The sequence below is a fragment of the Diceros bicornis genome, chromosome 6 (assembly GCF_020826845.1).
Source record: "Diceros bicornis minor isolate mBicDic1 chromosome 6, mDicBic1.mat.cur, whole genome shotgun sequence".
Classification (NCBI taxonomy): Eukaryota; Metazoa; Chordata; class Mammalia; order Perissodactyla; family Rhinocerotidae; genus Diceros; species Diceros bicornis.
In genome coordinates, this window is record NC_080745.1 from 32,620,842 (window position 1) to 32,638,955 (window position 18,114).

The 18,114-nt window shown below is 43.8% G+C and overlaps 1 protein-coding gene across 2 annotated transcripts in view; it reads right to left on the minus strand.

The window, feature by feature from the left end:
- The window catches only part of VCL (vinculin), a 104,427-nt gene that overhangs the window by 5,033 nt on the left and 81,280 nt on the right, over positions 1-18,114 (minus strand). Inside the window, exons 14-21 of one of the 2 annotated variants that reach the window (XM_058543132.1) lie at positions 14,624-14,773; positions 12,929-13,037; positions 11,516-11,818; positions 9,903-10,027; positions 8,287-8,472; positions 4,772-4,975; positions 2,538-2,741; positions 2,051-2,155 (exon numbers count right to left, since the gene is read on the minus strand). In XM_058543132.1, the coding sequence (XP_058399115.1) occupies positions 2,051-2,155; positions 2,538-2,741; positions 4,772-4,975; positions 8,287-8,472; positions 9,903-10,027; positions 11,516-11,818; positions 12,929-13,037; positions 14,624-14,773 (1,386 nt within the window). The remainder of the gene's footprint in view (positions 1-2,050; positions 2,156-2,537; positions 2,742-4,771; positions 4,976-8,286; positions 8,473-9,902; positions 10,028-11,515; positions 11,819-12,928; positions 13,038-14,623; positions 14,774-18,114) is intronic. The other variant, XM_058543131.1, reaches the window with a different exon arrangement.

Sequence of the window (18,114 nt, forward strand, 5' to 3'; positions counted from 1 at the left end):
TTGTCCGTTTTGTTAACTGCTGTACCCCAGTGTTAGGACAGTGCCTGGCACATAAGCGGTATTTCATAAATATCTAATTAATAAATGGAAAAAACAACCAAATGAACAAACCAATCACTTTATACATCCATGAAAATCTAAATAAGTAAATCTTCTAAAACACATAAACTTGCAGGACTGGGATCACACTGGTATACTCCACTATAGAAAGTCAGGGAACTTATAGATCCATTGGCCCAGTAATTCTTTTTTTTTTTAATTCTTAACTATTTTTGACCCACAGACCTTTTGAGGATTTAATGAAGGCTGTGGTTTCTCTTCCTTTCTCCAGAAAAATGTTCGCATGTGCAAAATTTGTGCATGCAATTTCAGAGGGTTTATGGGCTCTGAGAGGCGTAACTATGGGCTAGAATTCCAGAACAGTTGATCTTTTCACTCAGTCAACAACGAGGATGAGGCCCAGAGAGGTTCGGAGACTTGCCAACCAAACTCACACAACAGTTAGGATGAGGACTCAAAACTTCTGACTTGCAATCCTGTGTTTTTTCCATTCTACCACACTGTCAGTTTCTACCTGTTTTTAATTGAAATATTTAATGCAACATAGTAGATATTCTCAAGATACATGTTGGTTAGTTAATTGATTAACTAAATAATAAGGTCTGAAATTCTGAGCCTTATCCTTCCTTCCCTGTTTTCTCCACTTCCTCTTCTTGGGGCAGAAGAGATCACATGACAGGAAAGAGCTCAGGGCCCAAACCCTGGCTAGAATACATGGAAGTTAGGGGTGAAGATCCAGTTCCCATGGTTTGGGAGAAGACAGGGTTAGGGTGAGAACTGTTGGATTGAAACATGGTAGTGAAAGCAGCACTACTGGCACCAAAAAAAGTAGCCTCCTCTAAAGTGCCCCTAGCCCCTGTCTCCTGGTCTAGAGATCAGAGATGGTTTCCCAAACTATTTGTGAGTTCCTCAAGGGGAGGGATTGTGTCTGTTTTCTTAACTCCCTATACAGTGGCTAATACAGTGCCGCATGTATACCCCATGTATGATGAGCCTTGTCTGGGTAGTTCAACCAAAGATGTGCTGCCTGCCATAAGAAGAAATTGGGAATCTGGCTCACAGCAGAGCCCACTAGAGGGGAGATAAGGAGAGGGAGAGGTGCTCAAATGAGGGCTGTCTGAAATATCTGGGCCACATTTCCAGGAGGCAAGGAAGGAAGACAAACTCCAAGAAATGCTTGCTAAAGTATGTACATACAAGAAGCATCGCTTAAGAGAACCCTCCCACCATCCTTATTTCAATCTCTGTCAAAAAAACCAAAAGTGGGGCCGGCCCGGCGGCATAGCAGTTAAGTGCGTGCGCTCTGCTGCTGGCGGCCCAAGTTCAGATCCCGGGCGCACACCGATGCACTGCTTGTCAGGCCATGCTGTGGCGGCATCCCATATAAAGTGGAGGAAGATGGGCACAGATGTTAGCCCAGGGCCAGTCTTCCTCAGCAAAAAGAGGAGGATTGGCATGGTTGTTAGCTCAGGGCTGATCTTACTTACAAAAAAAAAAAAGAAAGAAAGAAACCAAAAGAGAAGTACCTCCTTTGAGCTGTCATTTCAGCCTCAGCACAGGAGCCTGAAAAGCCTACAGTATTCATCCTCCCTCAGGTACTTACCCAGAGAGCTAGGAAGCAGAAATTCTCTCCAGCCAGAAAGATACAGTGGGTGGGAGTAAACAGGCACTGAAGGCCTCAAGAGAGCCAAACCTATTCCCGGGAGGAAAAGATCTGAGAAGAGTCCTAACTGCTACTGATTCAGACACTTAATCTCCCTAGGCCTCAATTTCCCATCTGTAAAATGACAAAAGTTACACAAGAGCTTCACTTCCCCTTCCAAATTTCTGACGCATTTCTCCAACACAGGCGCCCTCCTGAGAAAGTTGAAGACTCCATCCCACATACTAAATGCTCGGTTCACAGGTAAAATTTCCCCAAAGCTGAATTAAATTGCTATAAAGTAGCACAGAAGCTGCTGGCAAGAAACTAGAAGCAGCAGACACATACCTGCTCAGACTCCTCGTCACTGATGTTGGTCCGGCCCAGCATGGTGGCCTTTACCGTGGACAGGATTTTGAGCTGGGTGCTTATGGTTGGGATTCGCTCACATACCTAAAAAGAAAATTTAATTTAGTATGTTTCTACATTTGTCTTGCCCACAAGTTCCTTGAGGGCAAGACTTATCCACCTCTGTATTCCTAGTGGCTGGCATGCAGAAGGCACTCAAATTAGCAGCAGGATTCCACTTGTTTTCTCCCTAGGATCAGTAGATTGCCTGTGTCCAGAAATAGAAGCATTAAAATTCTTTGATTTGATTAGGAAATAAACTTTCCTGAATTTGTTTTTCCCAAATACACATGTGTATTTCCCCTTTCTGCTATTTCTTTCCACTCTGAAGTGCCACCTCCTCCTTGCTCATCCACTTTTCTCTCTTCTGCATTCCTCCCTCCCACATACCCCCACTCTGATACACATACACACTTTTCCTGAGTACCTGTAAGAGGTTGGTTCTAATGCGCTTATCTGTGCACTGCTTGGCAACCTCCTTGGCCAACCGAGTCACCTCATCTGAGGCCTTGGCGATGTCCTTGGCACATTGAATCAGTGCCCGCTTGGTACCACTGCCTCCTCTTACCAGCCGAGACATCTCAGCCATCAACAGAGCCATGCGCTTGGCTGCTGCAATGATGTCATTGCCCTAGAGAGAAGCAAAGATACAGTGTGAGCTCAGCCCACGCTCTGGCCAAGTAAGGGAAGGAAGTAGAAGCACAGAGAAGAGGAGAGAGCCTGCTGCTCTAGCAGCCCTCTGGAAGAGTGAGAAGAGGATAAAAGGACTGTTCTTGAGTGATATGGATAGCACAGGAGAAACAGACAAAGAGAAGAGCGAGCCAGGGCACTCACCCCAGCACTCAGTGAGAGAGTGAGAGAGAGAGAGAGAGAGATCACCCAACTGAAAAAAGGAAGACCTGGGTATTAGTCTGAAAGGGCAACATGTGCGCCCCAGGCACAGCACTAAACAAGCACTTCAGCATCTCCAAGTTAATGTCAATAAAATGGGGCCAAGAATTTGGTTAAACAGGCATTTTCCTTTCTACAGGGGAAAAGCAGTAGAGCTGGCCTGAGGGGAAAAATACAGAGGAGCCTTTCCAGACGCTGAAATCATCCTCTTCATCCTTACACTTGTTACAAATAGCAGCCAAGGGCTGTCACAGCTGAACTAGAATTTAAAACCCCAAGTAACTATCATCAGCCCAGTGAGAAAAAAACATATTTTCTGACCTAGACTGCTCCTGCCCTCCCTCTAGTGGCTCTTGTTTGTCCTGCTAGCCTTAAGGAACATGTTATTTTAATTTTTCACATTTAAAAAGGCCCAGATCAATTCTTCAATCCCCTCAGCTAAGTGGCTTCAATTAAAGAAACCTTTAGCTAAGAGGATGCCGCGCGACTTATCAGGAAAATAAAAATCATGAGTCAAGCTGTAAATGGAACCCATCATGCCAACTAATAGCAGTTTATATTAGATTTTGCATTTTGGTTCATTAAAACCCTCATGAGTCATAATAAAGAATTGCACAAGTAATTTACTTTATGCCCTCAAAAGGTTCATCTTTTGGCTAGTAACAACCAAAAATAACTGCTATGTTTGAAACAACCTGAAAGGCCAGGCCCTCCACATTTTTCCCCTCATGCTTTTCAATTTCTCTATGATGCAGTGAGGCAGACACAAACCATGCCACTGCGGGGCACTCTGTGAGAGATCGCCACAGGCACCATGAAGTGGCTGATCATTTATGCTGGAAGGCGTGTAACATCTCAGGCAGTAATTGAGGCCAGAGAGAACACAGGTATGGGAAGAAGTCATGAGAACAGGGGTGTGTTAGACAAGGCCATCTGGGCCCATCTCTTGCAGGGCAGACCTGGGATCATTCTAGGACTTCATGACCTTGGTTAGAAGACTGTAGTGCAAGGGTTAATTATTACCCAACACTCTTCAAACCCTTTCTTCTTGCAACATGCCACCTTCAAAGGGAAAAAAACTGATCACCCCCACCCCCACACCCCAAACTAGCCTTGGTTCAGTCCCCAAAGCCAAAGCTCTGCTGCTTGTCCTGCAGGTTTGAGCGCTCACTGTTCCCCACTCCCATCCTCTCTCACTGAAACACCTGGACAAGCAGTCAGTGAAGCCCCCTTCCCTGTGGGTTCCCATTAAGGCCAGCATCTGCCACACAGCCAAGAGCAGGGCAGCAAGCAGTCCTCCCCAGAGACCCTGCCATATAAAGCTGCTTCTCACCCTGATCAACTCTGCCTGAGCCATCAGTGAGAGGTCAGCAGGGGAGGGGGATGGCAGGCAAAGCTCAATGGTCAGGCCAGGTGACTTTTTAATGGTTTACAATGGTTCCTGACCTGCAAGTCATTGAGAGATGCATCAACGGCTTCCCAAGGGGTTTAAAGTTCCCATAGTGGCCGCAAGGTCAGTAAGAAAAGGAATCCTTTCAAAAAGTGACCCCATCTCTCTCTAGACCCCAAACATAAATGCAGTCCAATTAATCTGGCATTAGCAAACCTATCAAACTTGTGAAGCCTCCTAACAACAAGGTGCAGACAAGACAGATGCCCACCCTGCTCAGACTCACAGGACCCGCACAGATCATGAGTGATGCAACGTGTCAAGGCTGCACATGGCCGGATGCATATGGAGCAGCCCCAACTGGGGGTGCTAATCAGTACCTTACTAGACCACTTGGTAGCTTCCCGATGCAATGACTGAGCCGCGGCCAGAATGGGTTGGTTGACCGGCTGATTGGATGGCATTAACAGCAGCTCAGGTTCGTAATCGTCTTCCATGTCAGGGGGGACAGGGAACCCAACAGCATCGGCCGCATCTGCCTCAGCTACAACACTTATACCCACCTCAGCGGCTGGGTTACCCGGCTTTGTCGATGGCAGGAAGGATGAGAAACAGGGACAGTGTTAGTAAGAGTAGTAGGACTTGGGGAACTGAGCTTCAGCTGGTTTAGTAACCAAAGCTTGCCTAGGATGGGAAAGAAAATGGCATATTCTCCGGGAGCCAGATGAACCAAGCTCCACAGAAGGGGGAATTCTCAGGCTCCAACACTAGCCCAAGCTACCCTGTTCATAGTGAGTGAAGGAAAGAGACTCACTCCAGTGGCAAAGGGTTTCCAGAGAAATATTTATACAAAGAAAGCAAGTGGCATTCCTTTTTTATTTACTTACTACCAAAGTTAAACTTGCCAAGAGTAATTCTCATGACAGAACATTTTTGAGAAGCTAAACAACCAAACAACAGTAGCTGATTACCTTTAAAAGGAATCCAGAGAAAAAAAGTAAACGCAGCCACACAAGTTGCTTTGAACAGAACAAAGTGACACCCTGCTGGCATGGACACTGTTCTACATGTTCCTGGACACAGGCAGTGACTTGGATCAGCTCTGCAGCTGCCAGCCACAGATTATTATTTCTCTCAGGAGTTAAAAGTCCCAGAATTAAAAACGATACATTGGAGACAAGAGATATATCAAACAAGGAAAGAGGCAAGAAAGCAAACATGATGGTGAGTGAAAAGGACTTATCGGGTATGCCACAATCATCCAGCTGGAAGAAGCCTCAAGAAGACATGTCATACAGGCCTCCATCTTAGGGAAAACCCGCACCTCAGACCAGCTCTCTATCCCCTCAAGGTCTTCAGAGACAACGCTTCCACAATCTCATATTAAATCCACTGCTAGTACCAACTCAGAAAGCTCTTCTTTGGGTAAAATAGAAATCTCTCCGTTGCAAAACAGGGTTCTCACTCACCTCAAACTCAATTTACATATTTCACAGATAACTCGTGGACTTGGCAACTCACCAAGGCTGAGCTCAAAGGAGCCCAAAATTGGTGCCCATGAGAGAAGAGGATCCATGAAGGGGAGAGAATGAATTTAATACCAGGGATGAGGATTCTGAAAGGCCAGGGGAGGAGGCAGGGGGATCAAATGCTGAAATAGGCTGGAGAGGAAAGAAAATAAAAAGAATTGCCTCAATGAAGCCAAACCACTTAAGTGATGAATGGTGAACACTGGTTCTTTATATCAAACATGTCTCTCTAATCAAGAGGAAGTAGGAGTTTGTGTGGAATTTTACTGGAGGTTGCTATCACTCCTAAAAGTCTTATCCTGCACAGAAGCTTGTCTCCACAAGGTGATGACAAAGCTGGAGCATTCAGGGCCAACGAGGGGTTCAGGTACCATCGAAATCCTAACCTCTGCCTCAACCAGGACTCATCTTCATTCCTTGGAGGAGAGGCCAGCTCACTGCTGCTGGGATTCAGAGTCCCAAAGTATACCAAGACAGATAGATTGACAGATACACAAACACATACCACCACCCACCTCCCCAAACACACATGGTTCAAGTACCTCCTGACTTCACACAGCTCAAAGTCAGCAATCCTCTGATGCTCCAAACCTCCAGAGACAGTCAGACCTAAGGATTTCTGGCCACAAGTGGCAGAATGGGGTAAATAGGTAGGCCAATGCTGTCTGCCCCTTAAATTTTATCTTTACCTTTACAATTCATGTATATTTTGTGTTCCACTTCCCAATGTATCTGGGTTTATTTGTAATGAAATTTAAATTTCCTTTAAAATCTTTGAGTAAAACCAACTTTCTTTGTCACCTCAACCCCACTCCTCACATGCCTGCTAATGGTCCTAGGTGTGCATGCCCCACTTAGAGAGATATGATTATAAATAATTCCACTGGGGCTGGCTCGGTGGCATGGTGGTTAAGTTCGCACGCTCCACTTCAGTGGCCCAGGGTTCACGAGTTCGGATCCAGGCGCAGACCTACACACCGCTCATCAAGTCATGCTGTGGTGGTGTCCCACATATAAAATGGAGGAAGATCGGCACAGATGTTAGCTCAGGGACAATCTTCCTCAAGCAAAAAGAGGGAGATTGGCAACAGATGTTAGCTCAGGGCCACTCTTCCTCACCAAAAATAAATAAATAAATAAATAAATAAATAAATCCACAGGTTAGACCTGACCAGCAAAGTCACCATTCCTTCTTAGAACCTGGGCTTACAGCTAACGGTTCAGAAAAAAAGAATTAAAAAACCAAGGTCTGGGGCCGGCCCCGTGGCTTAGCGGTTGAGTGCGCATGTTCTGCTGCTGGCGGCCGGGGATCGGATCCCAGGTGCGCACCAATGCGCCGCTGCTCCGGCCATGCTGGGGCCACCTCCCCGGCCATGCTGGTGCCGCGTCCCACGTGCAGCAACTGGAAGGATGTGCAGCTGTGACATACAGCTATCTACTGGGGCTTTGGGGGAAAAAATAAATAAATAAAATTAAAAAAAATATATTAAAAAAAAAAAACAAGGTCAATTTCCTAGCCTGAAGAAACCCAAGATCAGCTGCATGTGCAGGAGGTCCCTGGGGAACTACATTCAATACAAGAGCTTGAGAAGGCTGAGGGTGTGAAAAGAACAAAGGCAAATGGTCGGTGGGAGTAAAGATCTAGGGTCATATTAGAAACAGTTCAGAACTGACTTAAAACTACATTTCACTGCAAGGTTAGTAATAATATCTAGCTCTTATCTACAAAAGCTACCACTCACTTTTCATCATTTAGGGGAAAATAAGCAAAAGTTATTCATGAGGCATGACTGCCGTAGCATCCAAATTTTTACCAACCACGTTAATATTTACACTTTTAGATTTGTTTAGTCAGAGTTAGCCTGGAGCTGTCTTGAGTTGAAGAGTAAGATGATTCTGAGAAAAGGGCCAAGCACATGGCTTCTAAGACAGCAATCTACTTGCTTCTATGAAAAAAAAGAAGGAAAATGCAAACATTTCATCTAGCTGTAGCAGAGCCCACAGAAGACAGTGTCATGTTTGGAGTGCTGATAATTAGCGAGAGAGCATCTAAAAACATTCAGCAATACTAAGGAAGAAAAGCAATTTCTAAAAGATGCCAAATGTCCAGCATCAGGACAGCTGACACTCTAATGGACAGAGGAGAGGAACCCTCAAACCACAGGCATCCTAGCTCTCATTTTTGCTGCCAGAAGGAGAAATCATCAAGCATCAGAAACATCTCACTAAACAACTAGAATAGGATCATGCTATTGGCAACAACAGGAACCAAAGCAGAGAGAGGGTGACTTTCCAAACAGACTCTTCTTCTGGGCTGTGTGCATGGTTCTTCATCCTTTCTCAACAAGAAAAGCTTTATTACTCACCTTGCTGGACCATTTGCGAGCTTCATCATGGAGCTGCCTGGCAGCCATCATCATTGGCTGGTTTATCACCTCCCCAGCTTTCTGCTCAGGGAACTCTTCATCCTTCTCCTCCGGTGGTGGGGGCCTGGGAGGAGGGACCTCACCCTCAGGCAGAGGTGGTTTGGGAGGAGCAAGCTCATCTGTCAGCTAAGAAAGAATCACCAAGTTGTAAGTAAAGCCTTAGGAACTACTCCCCCCTAGAATTCTTTCCTTTCCTCTAAAAAGCATCCCCAGAAAAGACACCCACATTCACTCCATATAAGACCACCCACACTGAGCACAAGGACCACTTGCTTCAATCTTAAGAGAAGCATATATTTTTCCTTTTTTTGACATAAAAAGCTAGCAGCTACTGTTTTGGACATATCCCAGTGAGGCATGCACAGCACTACTGGACCAAGGATTCTCAAAGATCTAAGTTCTGGTCCTGAGTCTATTGAGGGGCAGCTACACAGGAAAGTAACTTCTCCCCTTGGCCTCAGGTTCCTCATCTGTCAATGAGGGGCAGCTAGACAAAATGGCCTCTAAGATCTTGATTCTGAATGTCATGACTCTATTGATTACAAGAGAAGCCATTCTCCATAAGAGCCCTCCCCCTGGCCCTAACCACCCACCACCCACTTTATTTGATTGAAAGAATCAAATAGAGTTGGAAGCTAGGGAAGCACTGTTTCTTAACTATGGGCACAATGATCCAATTTTGTCCTCAACCAACTTAGAAACTTACATCTTTTACTGACACTAAATATGAGAAAGAAAATCAAGGAGAATAAACCAAATTATTGCCTTGATAAGCTATTCTCAAAGGCAAGCTATTTCCAATGCTGTTAGTTAATGTCTAAAAATAATCACTATTTCTGATTCTAGGATTTGTATATGCAAGATATTGCCCAGCTAACCTGTTCCTAAACCATTTACCTATGGAACAATAAATTCATGGTACTTTGGGGGACATCAAAAGATTTTAAATTATAGTTGGGAAAAAATAAACTTTTCTTGCAACTAGAAGGATGTGCAACTACAACATACAACTATCTACTGGGGCTTTGGGGGAAAAAATTACAAAAAAGAAAAATTACAAAAATAAACTTTTCTTAAAAAAAAAAGATTGTATTACTTTTGTTGCTAAAAAAAAAGTCAAGGAAAGGAAATAAGAACATACACAAGAGTCTAACCACCTCAGTTTTGCCGTCATCTCATCAACTGGGAACACATGAAATCTCCTCACCACATTATAAGCTGAGCAGATTATTTTCCCACTGCTCACTAACTTGCCCACTAACTCATCACTCATCGCCTCCACACTTACCAAAGCCAGCTCCGCTGCTCCCGTCACTCCTCATCAGAGCAGGCCAACACCACAGACCCCCACCTACCCAGCACACCCCATGCATAAGCACTGGGTGAGGACTCCAGTAGATTTAGGAATGAAAGTCAAGTTGTACCCTTGCCTAAGCTCTAAGTAAAAGCTAAACAAAGCCACCTAGTGATTGAGGATCCAGAACAGTCTACCTCTCTCTTGCTACAGTCCCAGCGCCCCGCTGCTCAATTCTCCCCATCTCTCTGAATTTACTTACGCGGAGCTGCTCAAGGTCTGGCGGAGGAGGCGGGAAGTCAGGCTCCTGAGGTTGGAAGGCTTCTCTGACCTTGGCAACAGCTCCCAGGATCCTATATCCTGAGTCCAGGAAGCTCTTTTGCAGGCCTAAACACAAGACGCCCTCACTTTTGGCTGGGCAGGTCAGTGCCCTTGGAGCACTGTCTGTCCAGCAAAAGAACTCGTTTCCATTAACAAAAGCTGGATGTGAAGCTGCCAGTAAGCATCACAGGCAATGATTGAAGGGAAGGGAGATAAGAGTAAGGCAGATGCCCTGAGGCCTACAAAGAGTCAGAAGTGTCACAAACCACCTGTGCCCTGTAGTGCTCAGGGGGCCTTCTTGCCTATACTACTAACAAGTACTCAGGACACTCCGGGGCGTGAACACTGTGGACTCAGGTGGTGCTCATCACCTCTCTTATGATGAAGCAGTCAAGAGATAAGCCTGCCCAACTCAGAACAGGGCAGATGTCAGTCTCAGATTGGGCACACAGTCCCTGGAGTACTTCTCACCTTTCTCCCTACTCCTTTGCTCCACTTGGCATTCAGCATATTAACCCCTAGGTTGAGCTGCTGCTACCGTGTCCAGTCACATAGAATTTAGGAATCTACTCAAGCTATTAGAAACTCCAGTTAGGAAACTGAGCATGTCCTTAGTGATGGTGGGTTAAAGATACTAGAAAGATTCTGCCTGGGCTAGGGATGAATAGGGCAGCCCCTCCTTCCCACTCTCTCACATTAACTGGACTCTACTCATAGACGAAGCTAGAAACATTGGATGCTCAGAACAGGAAGGAATTCAGATGTTTCCAATCAAAGGAGTGGTATTATCTTTAGTAGTACTGAAAACATGATCAAAATTCAGCTAAAGAAAACCTAGATTCTTTGGTGTAGGACCAGGATAATCACCTAGGAGACCACAGGTCAACTTGAGCTCCCCAGATTTGATAGAAATGGAACATGTTTTCCAGAGAAAAAGCATTTTAAGAAAAGTAATGCTGGGGGCCAGCCCTGTGGTGTAGCGGTTAAGTGCGTGTGCTCTGCTGCTGGTGGCCTGGGTTCAGATCCCGGGCATGCACCGAGGCACCGCTTGTCAAGCCATGCTGTGGCGGCGTCCCATGTAAAGTGGAGGAAGATGGGCACGGATGTTAGCCCAGGGCCAGTCTTCCTCAGCAAAAAGAGGAGGATTGGCATGGATGTTAGCTCAGGGCTGATGTTCCTCACAAAAAAAAAAAGAAAGAAAAGTAATGCTGGTTACATAAGCTAAACAGTTGGTAAACTGTTTATCATGCATCTTTTGAGAAATTTCCAAAATAATGACTAAACAGGGCCAGGAGCTATTTAGTCAGACATTAAAAAAGTGCAGAGAAGTTGGTCCAGAGTAACTTACAACAACCCTGCCAATGTTGCAGAAAATATACTGTTCAATATCTTTTGTACAGAAAAAGATTAATCTAGCATTCTCAAACTAAGTATCTGTAGTTTTTGCTCCCAGATTTTGTATGTGGTGCTTGTGGGGTGCATATTTTCTCCCCACTCTGTCAGCTTCCTGAGTTAACTTCTCAGCTGAGGTGAACCACACCATGCATTGCTTACCAGGATCAGAAATGTTTCCGGCCACAGCCTTTGCATCCATCACCATTGGGGAGATAGTTTTGCTCAATTCATCTGAGGCAGCTTTCACAGCCTCACGGAACTTGGGATCCTCCGAGTTCTCCACCTCCCTCTTAGCCACCAACAAGATCCGGTTGGCCCGACGAGCAATGCTAGTTGCCCCAGCGACCAGCATCTGAGGCTGAATATTGGCCATGGCTACTTTACACTTGTCCAGGTCCTTTTTAATTGCTTCTTCAGAAGCATCCAACAGAGATTTGGTATCAATGGCTTCGTCCACCAGCCCTGTCAGGAGAACAGAAATGGAATTTAGTTTCTATTTTAGAAGAACAGAGATTCCAAAAGCCTGTTGTCCACTCGTTTCTCATGTGAAAGTACAACACCCAGAATTCTCTCCTTTAGCTCAAAGCCCTTCTTATACAATCAAAACCTTCCAGGTGAATACCATAGTTAAAAAAAAGATGAGGATGTAGCAGCCCAGGAGGCCATATAGACTCACAGCATTTACACTAACTATGGTCACTGGCCTTCTTGTATCTACCACAGACAACAGGAAATGTAACGACATCAGGAGGAAATAAAAATAAAAATTGCGCCCGAAACCTGCACCGCATCACCACCACATTATCTGTTAACAACATTTTCTCCCTTCCTGTCTCACTCCCAAGCCATCTGTTGCTTGTTGGCAGCTTGTAGTGCCCAAGATGAGCCACATGGAGGATTCCAGTAACTCTAAGAGCCTGTTTCTTGTTTCTGTTACCTCTCTTCAGATACCTTAGGAGCTCCACTTTCATCTCTGCCTGCAATGGACCCCTGTCACAGCAGGTTCTGCAGGGAAGCAGAAGAGCCTGCATTCCTCATTTCTTCCCTCCTCTCCTATCCCTCCCTCCACAGAGAATGAAGATTCAGAGGTGCCACTTCAATCGCACAGACACAGGTTTGCTGGTGGTTGGTCTCTCCTTCTTTTTAAAACTACGTAGTTGATAAGTTGGAGGAAACTCTGAGACAAGTTGTGTTAAATGGTAGCTATTGTAGTTACTTGAAATGTGAACCCATTGAAAATGACAGGGACACTTTCTGTATCCAAAAACACTGCCTCTCAGCCTCTGAAACCAAACTCTGGCTCAGACTGAGCAAAGACACTATTCAAGGAGAAGATAGGAGCTGTAACAATAAACATCACACTGGGAGGGCAGCATTAAAATAAAAGAGACTCAAAGAGTCTCTCTTCAGACAAAGTTGCAAGGCTTGAATGAGAAACCGCGGCTGTACACTGTCGAGCACATGACCGTCCCTTTATCCAATTACAGCTGAGTAACATAACCGGTCTTGCTTGAGTTTCTCAGAACTCATTCCTCATGGATTAGACAATAAGAACCTTGCACACAACTCTACCTGTCATTTTCTCAACATTATCGATCCACTGGTTCTTCATGGTCTCAAAATGTTCATAAGCAGCTTGATTTCCAGGATTCCTAAGTAAGATGCGAGCAGCTGAGACGACCTGGCAATGACAGAACAACCTTTAAACACCAGAGCACCCTCCCACTGAAATACAAAGCTTCAGCGAAGCTTCCTCCTCTTTACCTGCAGATGGCGCTGTAAAGCCAAAAATCAGCAAGTCTCTTTTCAGACTGAACACATTAGGTTTGGTTTCATAAATAGCACCCCAGAATAGGCCCTTGCAAAAGGTTTTACAGTCACAGCCTGATTTTAAGAAAGCAATAAAGTTACAAAGTAAATGGGTGTTCACGTCATACTTTAGGACATACACAAAACTGACATATATTTAAGCCCTTGATGTCAACTCTTCCATTTTAAAAAGCACCATGAAGATACTAAAAATTACTTAAAACTGATAGGAATATTTATAAGAAATAACTGTCTACAGTTAACAAAGTGCTTTCTTATCCATTATCTTACTGAATCCTCACAACAAGCCTGTGAGAGAGACAGGACAGGTAATTTCTCCACTTCGCAGATGCAAATACCAAGGCTCAGAAAATTTAAGTGACTTGCTCAAAAGCTCCCACCCAGTCAGAGCACTTGAGGAAGGAACTAACATTTATCGAGTATTTGGTAAGTTTCAGGCTGTACAAGCATCCTCTTAATCCTCAAAACAATTCATCAAGAAGGAATTATCTCCATTTTACAGATGAGGAAACTCAAAGTCACAGAGAATTTAAGTCCAGATCTGTTTCCAAAGTCCTTGCTCTTTCTACAGTTGGTGTCTTAAATCTAGTCTTCTATTTCTCTTTTTTAGGAATCTGAGTTTTATACAGAAATCCTATGTTTTACATTCCACGTTTTATGCAAGTTTTTAAAGAAAGTTAGACATGTTCATATTTTATGCAAGTTTTTTAAAAAAGTTGGACAAGTATGATTTTTCAAGAGAATCTAACTTGTTATCATGCCATGTGGCCAAAAGTTGAACAATTAAGAGATGTGCTTATTTCCCCTGTCTCTCCCTGCACGTTCCCACCAAAGCCAGTATCACAGATTGTAAAACTGCTGAATGAAAAAATAATGAAGTTTCTATAATTTGATTAGAATAAAAAGTGCACAAACACCACACTAAACGATGTTGAACTGATATTTTTAAAAACACCGATCATGTATTAGAACTTTAATTCCTGTCCAAATTGTTTTCTTTTGTTCCCACTCTTTCAGTATACTGTTCACAGCATACTAGCTATATCTTGGTTATATAATTAAGTAGGAAAAAGAAAACAAGTTATGGACATAACTGAATTTTTAAAAAATTCCCTTGAAGGGATGTAGGGAAAGGCATAAGCTCTAAAATCAAAACAAACTAACCTCTCAAGATTATCCAAATATTTCCCTAATTATATGTGTGTGTGTGGGGGGGAGGGTGCTTTACTAGTTTTTTCTACTTTCAAAACTAATCTATAATCATTGTAAAAAATTCAAACAATACAAAAATGATTTTGACACTACGGGTATGTGTGTTTTTTTCATGACATTTTACATAAGTGTTCAAAAATGTATAGAAACCATTCTGTAATTGATCTGCTTTATTGAATACTATATGGTAAATATTGAAATGATGAAGAGTGAGCAAAACCCAACCTGGGGTGTGAGTTCTCGGGCCGTCTTCACTGATGCCTGAATGCCTTCCACCGTTGATTTATTAGCAGTTCCAACAGCAGCGGCCTTCTCTGCCGTGGCACCAAGCCTTCCTGAATGGTTTTCAAAGTTAGCTGCTCTCTCATCAAATACCTTGAGGAAAAAACAAACACATTAAGAAAATTTATTTCAATAAAACAGGTCAGGCAGCCAAAGAAAAAGTCTCTCCTTAAGCAGAGGCAGCAACTGCTCAAGCAAAGACTTTAGAGATGACAGCAAACCCTAGTTAATAAGACAACAGTCAAACACCAAGCCTTGGCCTTGCTATATCTCCTCAGAGGTTTGGCCATAAGCATCATGTGCACGCACACACACACCCCTGAATTTCAGTGCAACCAGTGCTTACCAAGCGCAAAGAGGACAGACAGCACTGTGTGGTCTGCAGTAAGGAGTTCACAGAATGTGAAGACAAATAATTCCCATTTCCAAAAGGCTCATCCTCTAGTTTGAAGAAGACAGACAAACCCACTCCAGGCTCCAGTGTAGGCGGCTGGCTGCATTAAAAGCCAAGAATATCCATGGAGTCCTAAACAGAGCTCCAGCCTCCTCAGGGCAGCACCCTCACATATCCCATTACCATTAATGTTGTAAAAACTCTGCCCTGACCTCCATGGGAAAAACAATAGCTGGTGCTCACACTCACGCCTGACACAAGGGTAAGGATGGCTGACTTTTACTACCCCCAACGTAAAACCATCTACTGAATTGTTCATTCAGCTCTCACATTTTAAAAAAGTTAACTTTTCCTTCAACAAAGATATTATGCAAGGTTGCATACCATGAAGGGGACGATTTAACTTAGATAAAATGACAAAGCTCTTCTGTCATCTGTTTGGATAACATTATTAGAATTGATGCTTGAAAAAGCAAGGTATACCAAACAGCACTGGGTCAGGTTTATACTATACACAGAGCACGTCAGGAACTGCCTGGCAGAATGCATCCTCTTCTTTGCCTCGTCCCAAGGGTCTACCTGCCTACACTTGGAGACTAGTTCTGGCTCCCGGCAGGCAATCTCTAAAGGTCTCTTGGCTCAACAGTAGGCTCCAATCTCATTGTCAGGGTTCTGTATTTACCCACTCAAGTCTCTTCCCTGTCCTGGCCTCTTGTTTGGATTCAGCTACCTGGGTTCTTGCCATTTAATGCTCAGAATCTCTGCCTAAATCTCTGTCCCTGCCTCCTGGCCTCAGTCCTTGTTTCTCTCCTTGGCTGATCTCTCACACTCTGGATCTACAGGGCTTTTGCCTACCTTGGTTGATCATCTCAATCCCAGCCCGTGTCTGCTGCTCCCCCTGATTAAACTGTCTGCTAAGCTTGCTGTTCTTGTGACTCAATCAAAATTTACTGATCACCTGTTATGTGCCAGACCCTGGCGTAGGTGCTGAAGATACAAAGATGAATAAGACATAATTTCTGTATCTCAAGGAGTTCACTCCTAGTGGGGTAAAAAAAGGCCCATTGGCAGATATTTATAATAGAGTGTGCTATGTGCAATAATAAAGCTAAGCACTGATAGCATGGGAGCAAAAGGAAAGGCTCTTAACCTATCCAGCAAGTAAAGGATAATAGGATAAAGGATAAATAGCAATTAACTGAAAAAGAAGAAGAAGATAATTAGGCAGAGAGACAGAAAAAACAAAGACATGGAAGGGAGAAAGGACAGAGTATGCAGGAAACTATAAGCAATTAGGTATCGCTGGGGCATGAACTGAGAGGCAGGGGTTTGTGGGAAATAGATACAGAGAGAGTATTAGAAAGCAGATCACAGAGCTCTGGCTTTATTCTATACGAAAGGGAAGGCCCACTGAAGGGTTTAAGCAGGAAAATATCAGGGGTCAGATCTGTATTTTCATTTTATTCATGGCCTAGTGACAGATTCAAAGAAAACCAGCCAGAGCTGAGCAGTCATACAGGCAGCAGGGGACAAGGTTCAGAACTAGAGAGTGGCAACATGAATGGAAAATGGAAAGGATTCAAGAAATATTTGTGAAATCAAATTCGCTTGCCTTAATTTACTGGTGTGGGAAGATGAAGGGAAGGAAACAGTTAATAGTGACTCACAAATAAATTTCCAAGAGAGAGAACAGGAGGATAAGACACACTAAGGTACCTATGAAACATCTAGGTGGAGATTACCAGCAGACAGTAGGATCTACTAGTCTGAAACTCAGAGAAGTCTGTAATGAAAAACAGCAAATCATCCTAGCCTAAGGGGACCATGAGCTGAACTGCCCAGTAACCTAGGCTAGAGAAACAAAATGGGGGTCATTAGCAAACAAGAGGAACACAAACCTCTACCCACTAGTTCTACTCTGTCTTGGCTGCCTGACCCAACCCCTTCTCCTTTGCTGCCAATACTACAGAGGCTGGAAAAGTAAATACTTGCTTTCTTAGATTCCTTTGCATCTTGGGTAGCCATATAATAGAGTTCTAGCCAATGACACATAAGCAAAAGTCTCCTGCAGGATTTCTTTACTTTCATTCATTCAGTATCAATGATGGGCCAAGCACTGTTCTAAGAACTGGGAATAAAGTAATAACAAAACAAGGTCCCCGCCTGCATGGAATTTTCATGCTAATGTGAGGAAGACAGACAAACAAAAAACAAGGTAAATACATCAAATGTTGATAAATGCTAAGGAGAAAAATAGGATATAGAGATTAGGAAATTCCTGGGGTGGGGTTGCTATCTTAGGTGATCACCCAAAAGTGACATTTCAGTAGAAAGCTGAAGAAAGTAAGTGAATAACACATATAGTTATCTATGGACATACCAGAGAGAACAATAAGTACAAAGGCCCCAAGGCTAGAACACATAAACATAAAAAAGAATACTGAGAATACAATGCAAGGAGGTCAATGTAGACAGAGGAACATGAGGGGGAAGAGTGATACCACAGGAGGTCAGAGAAGTAGATGGGGGACCAGATGCAGGGGTGTGCTGAAGCCACTTGTACCAACTCACCCAGCTCACAAGAGCCAAATCTGCCCATCTCTTTCCAACTCTGCTTTCAGTGACTTCACATTGAAACAGCCATGATGGGAATGTTTACATTATGGAAATCAACAAACATTACAGATCAAGGCTTTTTGCTCTTGGGGTTTTTTTCCTGGAGAGCTGGTCTACCACCACATCACTGGCCTTACTGTTCATTGTAAGGACTCTGGCTTCACTCTGGGTCAGGGAGGTGTCATTGGAAGGGTTTGAGTAGAAGAATGACATCAAATGATTTAAAAGGATCACCCTGACTTCTGTGTTGAGAATAAAGTGCCCTAATAAAAGGTATAGTTGTGACTGGAATGCGCCCATCCCTTATTTCTTACTGCCTTGAACATGATGCCTAGGGCTGCAATCGCCATCTCACACCATGATGAAAAGACCAAGAAAATCACAGAAATGCCAGCTTTCCTGGTGTCAAGTTGCTGAAACAAGG